This window comes from Leuresthes tenuis, unplaced genomic scaffold, assembly GCF_036924035.1.
Source record: "Leuresthes tenuis unplaced genomic scaffold, fLeuTen1.0.hap1 SCAF_15, whole genome shotgun sequence".
Classification (NCBI taxonomy): Eukaryota; Metazoa; Chordata; class Actinopteri; order Atheriniformes; family Atherinopsidae; genus Leuresthes; species Leuresthes tenuis.
The window spans coordinates 881,441-893,707 of NW_027325369.1; the positions used below are offsets into that span (position 1 = coordinate 881,441).

The 12,267-nt window shown below is 48.4% G+C and overlaps 2 protein-coding genes across 3 annotated transcripts in view; both read left to right on the top strand.

The window, feature by feature from the left end:
- Positions 1-11,240, top strand: part of mapkbp1 (mitogen-activated protein kinase binding protein 1) — a 44,934-nt gene extending 33,694 nt beyond the window's left edge. For both annotated transcript variants that reach the window (XM_072365293.1, XM_072365292.1), the window contains exons 28-32: positions 6,387-6,468; positions 6,672-7,102; positions 7,212-7,892; positions 8,182-8,315; positions 9,164-11,240. In XM_072365293.1, coding sequence (XP_072221394.1) covers positions 6,387-6,468; positions 6,672-7,102; positions 7,212-7,892; positions 8,182-8,315; positions 9,164-9,385 — 1,550 coding nt within the window. In that variant the 3' untranslated portion in view covers positions 9,386-11,240. The remainder of the gene's footprint in view (positions 1-6,386; positions 6,469-6,671; positions 7,103-7,211; positions 7,893-8,181; positions 8,316-9,163) is intronic.
- Positions 1-12,267, top strand: part of jmjd7 (jumonji domain containing 7) — a 172,935-nt gene that overhangs the window by 62,591 nt on the left and 98,077 nt on the right. The gene's annotated exons all lie outside the window — the stretch shown is intronic.

A 12,267-nucleotide genomic window follows, 5' to 3' on the forward strand; every position in this document is an offset into this window, starting at 1 on the left:
CCGGAAACGCAACCTCCAACAACACAACCAGAAACGCAACCTCCAGCAACACAACCAGAAACGGAACCTCCAACAACACAACCAGCAACAATACAACCAGCAATAACAACCAGAGACACAACCAGCGACACAACCAGAAACACAACCAGCAATAACAACCAGAGACACAACCAGCGACACAACCAGAAACACAACCTCCAGCAACACAACCAGCAAAAACACAACCAGAAACACAACCACAAACACAACCTCCAGCAACACAACCAGCAAAAACAACCAGCAACACAACCAGAGACACAACCAGCAAAAACACAACCGGAGACACAACCAGAAACACAACCAGAAACACAACCTCCAGCAACACAACCAGAAACACAACCAGCAACACAACCAGCAAAAACACAACCAGAAACACAACCAGCAAAAACAACCAGAGACACAACCAGCGACACAACCAGAAACACAACCTCCAGCAACACAACCAGCAAAAACACAACCAGAAACACAACCAGCAACACAACCAGAAACACAACCAGCAACACAACCAGAAACACAACCTCCAGCAACACAACCAGCAAAAAAAACAGCAACACAACCAGAGACACAACCAGCAAAAACACAACCAGAGACACAACCAGAAACACAATCTCCAGAAACACAACCTCCAGAAACACAACCTCCAGCAACAAAACAGAAACACAACCTCCAGAGACACAACCAGCAACAATACAACCAGAGACACAACCAGAAACACAACCAGCAACAATACAACCAGAAACGCAACCAACAACACAACCAGAAACGCAACCAGAAACGGAACCTCCAGCAACAAAACAGAAACACAACCTCCAACAACACAACCAGCAGCAATACAACCAGAAACGCAACCTCCAACAACACAACCAGAAACACAACCGGAAACGCAACCTCCAACAATACAACCAGAAACACAACCTCCAACAACACAACCAGAAACACAGCCTCCAGCAACACAACCAGCAAAAACACAACCAGAAACGCAACCTCCAACAACACAACCAGAAACACAACCGGAAACGCAACCTCCAACAACACAACCAGAAACGCAACCTCCAGCAACACAACCAGAAACGCAACCAGAAACGGAACCTCCAACAACACAACCAGCAACAATACAACCAGAAACACAACCAGCAACAACACAACCAGAAACACAACCGGAAACGCAACCTCCAACAACACAACCAGCAACATAACCAGCAAAAACACAACCATCAACAATACAACCAGAAACACAACCAACAACAATACAACCAGAAACACAACCAACAACAATACAACCAGAAACACAACCTCCAGCAACACAACCAGAAACACAACCTCCAACACAACCAGCAAAACAACCTCCATCACAACCACCCACAACACAACCTCCAACACAACCAACAACAATACAACCAGAAACACAACCTCCAGCAACACAACCAGAAACACAACCTCCAACACAACCAGCAAAACAACCTCCATCACAACCACCCACAACACAACCTCCAACACAACCAGCAACACAACCTCCAACAACACAACCAGTAACGCAACCTCCAAAACAACCAGCAACACAACCTCCATCACAACCACCCACAACACAACCTCCATCACAACCACCCACAACACAACCTCCAACAACACAACCAGTAACGCAACCTCCAAACCAACCAGCAAAACAACCTCCAACACAACCACCCACAACACAACCTCCATCACAACCACCCACAACACAACCTCCAACACAACCACCCACAACACAACCACCAACACAACCAGCAACGCAACCTCCAAAACAACCTCCATCACAACCACCAACACAACCAGCAACACAACCTCCAACACAACCACCCACAACACAACCACCAACACAACCAGCAACGCAACCTCCAAAACAACCTCCATCACAACCACCAACACAACCTCCAAAACAACCTCCATCACAACCACCCACAACACAACCACCAACACAGCCAGCAACACAACCAGCAAAACAACCACCCACAACACAACCAGCAACACAACCAGAAACACAACCAACAACACAACCTCCAACTCAACCAGCAAAACAACCTCCAACACAACCAGTAACACAACCTCCAGCAACACAACCAGCAACACAACCTCCAACACAACCAGCAACACAACCAGCAAAACAACCTCCATCACAACCACCCACAACACAACCACCAACACAACCAGCAACACAACCTCCAAAACAACCTCCATCACAACCACCCACAACACAACCACCAACACAACCAGCAACACAACCTCCAAAACAACCTCCAGCAACACAACCAGCAACACAACCTCCAAAACAACCTCCAGCAACACAACCAGTAACGCAACCTCCAAAACAACCTCCATCACAACCACCCACAATACAACCAGCAACACCACCTCCAACACAACCAGCAACACAACCAGCAACACAACCTCCAACACAACCAGCAACGCAACCAGCAACACAACCAGCAACACAACCTCCAACACAACCAGCAACACAACCAGCAACACAACCTCCAACACAACCAGCAAAACAACCTCCAACACAACCACCAACACAACCTCCAACACAACCACCAACACAACCTCCAACACAACCAGCAACACAACCAGCAACACAACCTCCAACACAACCAGCAACACAACCAGCAACACAACCTCCAACACAACCAGCAACACAACCTCCAACACAACCAGCAACACAACCTCCAACACAACCACCAACACAACCTCCAACACAACCACCAACACAACCTCCAACACAACCACCAACACAACCTCCAACACAACCACCAACACAACCTCCAACACAACCACCAACACAACCTCCAACACAACCAGCAACACAACCTCCAACACAACCAGCAACACAACCAGCAACACAACCAGCAGCACAACCAGCAACACAACCAGCAACACAACCTCCAACACAACCAGCAACACAACCAGCAACACAACCAGCAACACAACCAGCAACACAACTTCCAACACAACCTCCAACACAACCAGCAACACAACCTCCAACACAACCAGCAACACAACCTCCATCACAACCACCCACAACACAACCACCAACACAACCAGCCAAACAACCCACAACACAACCTCCAACACAACCACCCACAACACAACCACCAACACAACCAGCCAAACAACCCACAACACAACCTCCAACACAACCAGCAACACAACCTCCAACACAACCAGCAACACAACCTCCAACACAACCACCAACACAACCAGCCAAACAACCAGCAACACAACCAGCCAAACAACCAGCAACACAACCAGCAACACAACCTCCATCACAACCACCCACAACACAACCAGCAACACAACCAGCAACACAACCTCCAACACAACCTCCAACACAACCACCAACACAACCAGCAAAACAACCAGCAACACAACCTCCAACACAACCAGCAACACAACCAGCAACACAACCAGCAAAACAACCAGCAACACAACCTCCAACACAACCAGCAACACAACCTCCAACACAACCAGCAACACAACCTCCAACACAACCAGCAACACAACCTCCAAAACAACCTCCATCACAACCACCCACAACACAACCACCAACACAACCAGCAACACAACCACCAACACAACCAGCAACACAACCAGCAACTCAACCTCCAACTCAACCACCCACAATACACCCACCAACACAACCAGCAACACAACCTCCAAAACAACCTCCATCACAACCACCCACAACACAACCACCAACACAACCAGCAACACAACCAGCAACTCAACCTCCAACACAACCACCCACAATACACCCACCAACACAACCACCAACACAACCAGCAACACAACCAGCAACTCAACCTCCAACTCAACCTCCAACTCAACCACCCACAGCATAACCTCCAACACAACCAGCAACACAACCAGCAACACAACCATCCACAACACAACCTCCAACACAACCAGCAACACAACCTCCAAAACAACCTCCAGCAACACAACCAGCAACACAACCTCCAAAACAACCTCCAGCAACACAACCAGCAACACAACCTCCAACACAACCACCAACACAACCACCAACACAACCACCCACAATACACCCACCAACACAACCAGCAACACAACCACCAACACAACCAGCAACACAACCACCCACAACACAACCACCAACACAACCACCAACACAACCACCCACAACACAACCACCAACACAACCAGCAACACAACCAGCAACTCAACCTCCAACTCAACCTCCAACACAACCACCCACAACCACCAACACAACCAGCAACACAACCACCCACAACACAACCACCAACACAACCAGCAACACAACCACCCACAACACAACCACCAACACAACCACCAACACAACCACCCACCAACACAACCACCAACACAACCAGCAACACAACCTCCAAAACAACCTCCAGCAACACAACCAGCAACACAACCAGCAACTCAACCTCCAACACAACCTCCCACAATACACCCACCAACACAACCAGCAACACAACCACCCACAACCACCAACACAACCACCCACAATACACCCACCAACACAACCAGCAACACAACCACCCACAACACAACCACCAACACAACCACCCACAACACAACCTCCAACACAACCAGCAACACAACCTCCAAAACAACCTCCAGCAACACAACCAGCAACACAACCTCCAACACAACCACCAACACAACCTCCAAAACAACCTCCATCACAACCACCCACAACACAACCACCAACACAACCAGCAACACAACCAGCAACTCAACCTCCAACACAACCACCCACAACACAACCACCAACACAACCACCAACACAACCAGCAACACAACCAGCAACTCAACCTCCAACTCAACCACCCACAATACACCCACCAACACAACCAGCAACACAACCTCCAAAACAACCTCCATCACAACCACCCACAACACAACCACCAACACAACCAGCAACACAACCAGCAACTCAACCTCCAACACAACCACCCACAATACACCCACCAACACAACCACCAACACAACCAGCAACACAACCTCCAAAACAACCTCCAGCAACACAACCAGCAACACAACCTCCAACACAACCACCAACACAACCACCAACACAACCACCCACAATACACCCACCAACACAACCAGCAACACAACCAGCAACACAACCAGCAACACAACCACCCACAACACAACCACCAACACAACCACCAACACAACCAGCAACTCAACCTCCAACTCAACCTCCAACACAACCACCCACAACCACCAACACAACCAGCAACACAACCACCCACAACACAACCAGCAACACAACCAGCAACACAACCACCCACAACACAACCACCAACACAACCACCAACACAACCACCCACCAACACAACCACCAACACAACCAGCAACACAACCTCCAAAACAACCTCCAGCAACACAACCAGCAACACAACCAGCAACTCAACCTCCAACACAACCTCCCACAATACACCCACCAACACAACCAGCAACACAACCACCCACAACCACCAACACAACCACCCACAATACACCCACCAACACAACCAGCAACACAACCACCCACAACCACCAACACAACCACCAACACAACCACCCACAACACAACCACCCACAACACAACCACCAACACAACCACCAACACAACCAGCAACTCAACCTCCAACTCAACCTCCAACACAACCACCCACAACCACCAACACAACCAGCAACACAACCACCCACAACACAACCAGCAACACAACCAGCAACACAACCACCAACACAACCACCAACACAACCACCCACCAACACAACCACCAACACAACCAGCAACACAACCTCCAAAACAACCTCCAGCAACACAACCAGCAACACAACCAGCAACTCAACCTCCAACACAACCTCCCACAATACACCCACCAACACAACCAGCAACACAACCACCCACAACCACCAACACAACCACCCACAATACACCCACCAACACAACCAGCAACACAACCACCCACAACCACCAACACAACCACCAACACAACCACCCACAACACAACCACCAACACAACCTCCAACACAACCAGCAACACAACCAGCAACACAACCTCCAAAACAACCTCCAGCAACACAACCAGCAACACAACCTCCAACACAACCACCAACACAACCACCAACACAAACAGTAACAACCTCCATTGACACAACCTTCAACAACACAACCCGCAAATTTGTGTATTTGTGTTTTTAAAATATGAGTCCAGACAGTTCAACATCCACCACCACAACAGAAACAGCCAGTTACTACACAACAGTAAATCTGTGGCAGCTCTGTGGCAGCTATGATCCAATCAGATCATATGAACCGTGTGTTTTTACAGGAAGTCCAAGCAGAACGTCGCACAGCTCCAGTGAAAGTCTCAGCATCTCTTCCAGATTCCTCTCTCAGACCTCAGCTGGATGGTAAGACACAGCTACAAACTTAAACATTAGGCATCACGTAAACACTCTATGAGACTCCTGGGCCCTTTGGCCTGAGCCTGTAGGGCTGATCCATTCATCCCGCCCTGGCTGGCCATGTCCTGAAAGCAGCAGCAGGGTGGAGTGTGGTGGGCTGAGCCCACATCGGTGCTAACTGTAAGTTTAATCTTCTGTTTGCTCCCCAGCCGGACCACGTTTCCTCTCTCAGTGTGGACCACCGGTGGAGGTAGAGGGGAGGTTAAGACCAGGCCTCTTGTCTCTGAGGTTCGACCCCTGATTGACGGGAATCAGAGCAGAACAGAGTGCAGGAGTATGTCATGGAACCAGGACCAGACTTGTTTACCTTGCAACTTACCACAGAATCAGACCACTCAGGACAATCAGGACCAGTTACAGCCTCCACAGATTCAGGACCAGAGCCAGGAAGATCCATACCAGTTCCAGCAGGAGACCTTCTCTGCTCAGCTGACCCCCCGGCCCTCCCCACTGAAGAAGAAAGCCCAAACTGTTGTGGAGCCCAGGAAGAACGTAGGCCTGGGAGTCCGGGCGGTTTCCCCTCATCTGACGCCAGGACTTCAGAAAGCTCAGTCAGTCCACAGCTTGCTGACCGACTCAGGTAACACTCTTGGCCATAGCTTGGTCCAAATAAGACCGTGGTCTTCTTGTGAGGCACTGAGGACTCGTCTCGGTATGTAACGTTTCCTTTTTCTCTCATGTGGCCTCAGGTGACCCCTCTGACTCTCTGCTGAACTCATGTCCATCAAGAGAGGTTCCCCCTCAGCGACCCACCACCCTCCCATCGTCCCCCCGACGCCCCCCATCCACAGCACTGCCCACTCAGAAACCCAACCCTGCCTCCCCGCGGTCCCCCCAGCAGGAAACCACGGGTGGTGCAGCGAGGAAGTCTTCTTCGTCGTCCTGGACTCCATCGGTGCCACGCTCCTACATGAGCCCCACTGCCAGCTCCATGGCCAAGATGTCCCGCTCCATCTCGATGGGCGACGGCCTCAACATCCCTGAAGCTGGCGAGGATCCTGCACTGACACCGCTGCTGCCGGGGGTCAGCTCCTCTCAGGTCAAAGACACTCCGCTTGTTGCTGTGGTGCACTCCACCGCAGCCCTGGCCACGCCCCCTCACGCAGCCGTAGTCCCAGTGGTAATCTCTTCTTCTTCTTCTTCGTCTGCCCGGCTGGCTCCTCCCACTCGCAGTCTTCAGGCTCGTGTCCCCGGCAGCAGCAGCAGGCCACTTCCTGACAAACCTTCCCTGGACTCCTTCACACCTTCCTCTAAGTCTACCGCCTCGCCATCACTGCAGTCTCCTTCAGTCTCCGTGTCCCCCCTGACTCCCCCCCAGCAGGAGGAGGAAGCTCAGATTCCTGCAGGTGCAGAGCACTCAGACGCCGCAGGTTTGGACTCTCATCCTCCTCTCCTTCTTCTTCTTCATCCCTTCATCCTGTATTCTCTCTGGCTCTGCCCCTTCTCCTCCTCTGAACGGGTGAGACGTGTCACTCCTGTCTGTCTCTTAGTTACTGTTTTCACTTCACCCCCCGACTCTTCCTTGCTCCCTTCATCAAATCAAATGTATGAAAGTGAATTCCTTTAGAAACCCAAAGCCCAGCATATATACTTTACATGTGTGTGTGCGGTGTCTTGTTTCCTGTCTATGATCCTTACTTGTATCACTCTTTGGTGAAGTTAAGGGCAAAGAAGAAGAAGAAGACGACGTTTCCTCACCTGCTGCAGATCAGCCGGTCAGTCTGGAGACTTGTAAGGCTTTGGCTAACGAGCTGCAGAGCTGCTTTAGGAGAGCTACACACCTGTACAGGAAGGTGAGCATCGAAAGCTACCCTCAGTGTGCAGCTGGTTTTAAACTTCCAACATCTCTTTTAATTACTTCAGTCATAGATGATCACAGCACCACTGAATATTGAAACAGACGTGACTTTATTAACATGAAAAAACAGAATCACCACAGAAAAAAGTCATTCAGCTTTGCATTATTGCGTAATCAAGGTGGAAACTGATCTTCTGTGATGATGAAAGGAAACGTCCACATGGAAACAGCTGCAGTCTTTTCTATTATCACCACAAAACTAAAAATCAAACCGTGTTATAACAGTTTCCTGCAGGTAAACCATTTCTGGTGTCTGTTCTTCAGTTCATTTGAACATTTTTAATGTAAAAAAAACAGAATGCAAAGACTTAAAATGTTACATTTACACAACATATGAATATATCACATGTTCAAAGTGAGCTGTTGTACTATTTCATCAAAAATACCAGATTGGATTTGATGGCAGCAACACGTCTCAAAAGAGTTGTGTCATTTAAGGTGGACTGAGGCAGAGTGGAAACTGTTCTGTGGGCAATTAGATTTGTGGAAATCTGAAAATTAAAAACATTTGGAGCATCACAAAAGAACAGCAACTGGGCTCCTCAGCTACAGATGTTGTTAGAAGAAGAGGGGGGGTGCTACACAGTGGGGAACATGGAGCTGTCCCACCTTTTTTTTTAGATGTGCTGCTGCCATCCTTTGTGAAATGGTAAAATATCCAACATTAGAGACGCTTTTAATGTTCTGTGGTGAATAAAATGTTGGTTTATGAGATTTTGGGGTTGTGTATAAAGTAAAATCAGCTTTCGCCTAGTCTGAAGCTCATTTTCCACACACTTCCAGGTGAGCAGCTCCTCCCTGGAGGACTCTGCCCCCGACCAGTGTCAGATGTCCCTCCTCCTGTCAGAGGCCTTCCAGGCCATGAGGGCAGAGCTGGACTCTCTTCCGCTCAGTGCCCCGAGCATGCTGGGAGGAGTGGGGGAGGAGAAGACAGCAGCTCTGCTGGAGGAGTACTCTATGCTCCTCCTGCAGGCCGTCCACAGGAGGGTGAACAGCTCCACTTAGCAGGGAACCCCCCCCCCCCTACATCAGGCACATTAACACTACAGAGACTGGACTCCACAGACCGTCTTTCTTCTTTTCTGTTTATCATTCCTTGTTAACACTTGCTGTCAGTTGTTTTTTTGTTCCATGTCTTCTTCATCTGTTAGTGAACAATCATCTGCTGTTGGACATCTTTGCTGATCTTGTTGACCCATCAATCTGCTTGTTCTGTACACCGTGAGCACAAAGTGAGGAGTTCAGCATGTTGCCTGAAGACGCTTCAACATGTGGACGGGAGTTGCTGGGGATTGAATTGTTGACCCTGTGATTGGTGCTCTTCCTCCTGAGCTTCTCTTAAAATGAAAACAAAGGATGTTTCTGCGACTGAATCGGCTGTTCGGGCTGATTTTCTCTCGGATCAACGATGTGTTCACACAAAAAAACACGCCTATGTCTGGTATCCTTCCATTCATACGCATGATGGCAGATTGGTTTCTTTGTTCTTACTGATCGATTGTTGGTGCCGTGTCACATGGAGGGATACTTGATCTGTTTTCATAGTATTTAGAGAAAGATTTACTGAGGATTTACTGACTCATTTGCTTCTTCATAGTCTTCAGGGGTAGTGTTCCTTCCTCTGTGGGGGAACCCTTTTCTTTCTTTACATCTGCAGGGTTATATGCTCTGAACTCACAGAAGATCTCTTCTGTTTTCATCACTTTTTGCTCTGTCCTGAATCCACAACTGAGACACCAAATAGAATCGATTAGATTTTCTCCTCTTCACTGGCATCTGCCTCATCTGTCTCAGTCATGGCTGAAGATCAAGGTGGAAATCATGCTCATGCAGGCTTTTATGAATCCCGACTGGTGTTTAGAAACAGAACCATGTTCAAACATGGTTTTATAAATCTGGTGAAAAGAACATTTCTGCACATTTCTGCATTTCCAAAGAGGTTTTCCTCCCCCACAAAATGCAGAGTTTTGAGAGATTAATGTCACCCTGCACCTCAGTCATGGATCTTAACACTGCCTCACTGACACCCCCCCCCCCCCCACTCCTCTGCCCCGCTGTCCGGTCCGTGTGTCTCCAGCAGTCAGGTGAAGAAGCAGCTGGAGAGACTGAGCCAGAACAAGGCTGCAGGTCCAAATGATGTCAGCCCCGGGCTCCTAAAAGCCTGTGCAGATCAGCTGTGAGGGATTCTTCATGGCTGAGGGGATTCTCCTGGAAATGCAACACTGAGCAGAATGCATTTCCAATGGAAGCTGAGGCCCTTCCGTGTCTGGAATAATTCTGTTCAGCCAGATGCTTCGCTTCAGGAGGTCGTCCCTGTCCACAGCAATAACTCCACACCATGACTAATATCTATTTATCGTTATGCTGTAAAATGATTTCCCACTTTGGGATTATTAAAGTATTATTCCCTTCACTTTAGTTCAGTGAAAGTACACAGATTGATGCGTCTGCCATCACTTTTTGGGGTTATTCTGTATTGTAGCTGATAGAGCTGTAGGGAAGTGAAACATCTTAAATGAGCAAATGGCAATATGAAACTTCATAAAGAAGCTCGACTTTCATTCCTTTATTTTATGTCATTTTTCTTCCACTTGAGTGTAAAATGTTCAGCATGACTTTTGTTTGGACTGAAGTTTGTATTTATTGTCTGATGAGCTGTGACACTACTGACCAGGAACTCTGTCCTCTCCTCCCAAAACTGACTCGTGTTTTGTAGAGTCATCGGTCGAAGTCTTATTTTGATGCACATTTTGATAACCTTTATTGGAGACACTTTGTTGGGTTTGATCACAAATATGTCAGAGTTCAGTTGGGGAAATTTTTATGTTTTTGTCACGTTTAATAAAAGTTTTCTCTGATATTTCACCAGGACTGTGAACATGCTTCTATCTGCAGAGCCTTTACTCAGCAAGTGAAGCTGAATGTTTGTCACATGACCAATAACTGTAAGATCACATTTTATTCTCCGAAGAGGAAGCACAACCCAGTGATATTTAAACCAGCTACAACATTAAGGTATGAACAGAAGAAAGAAAATCTAATAAGGATTATTCTGCTAAAAGTTTTACCACAGTTTATCCGAGAGTTAATACCTTTATGTATTCATGTCTAAGAAAAGCGCACATATTAAACAACTGGCACCACGCTGCACTTTGGGTTTGGACCTGCAGGTCAGCTGCAAGCTTTCTGTGGGGGGGGGGGGGGGGGGGGGGGGGGGGGGGCACAGCCCAAAGACATACAGTAAATGGATGACTGTAAACTGGCTGAGGGGCTGAGTGTGAAAAGGGGGCATTTTCAGTGGAAGGTTCGTTACCGTGGTGACAATGATGCAAATAATGCAACGAGGAAGTTGCTCAACCCACTGAAATGAAAGTCCAGTTGTGTGGTCTTGATGGAGAAAGTTATTGGTCAGAGTAACTCCCACCTGTACCCTGATGCTGGGGCAGCACTTTCAGAGCGGGAACAGCAAGAAGCCGGAGAAGATGCAGAAGTTTCGGGAGTCGTCGTAGAGCCGGTAGCTGGCTGGCAGACTGAGGCGCACCTGGTCGCCCTCCTCCAGCTGCAGAGCCACTGCACTGGAGGAGGAGGCGTAGCCGCCGTGGTCGTTCAGGTCCAGGCTGAAGATGATTGGCAGGTTGTTCCTGTACAGGTACAGACCCATGTAACCCTTCAGGTAATCTGCAGCTGTGAAGCTGAAGAAGTAAATTCCTCTGACAGGAGCTGTGAACACACCTGAGAGAACAATACACACATCATTTTCCTAAAACCAGCAGCAGCTCTTTTATGATGGTGTGGTGAAAATGAATCAGATCCTGAGGTTTTCTTCTCTTTTAATTCAGCCTGTTTAATGCTGTTGTATTGCCACAGTATTTCTGTGAAGGCTGCTT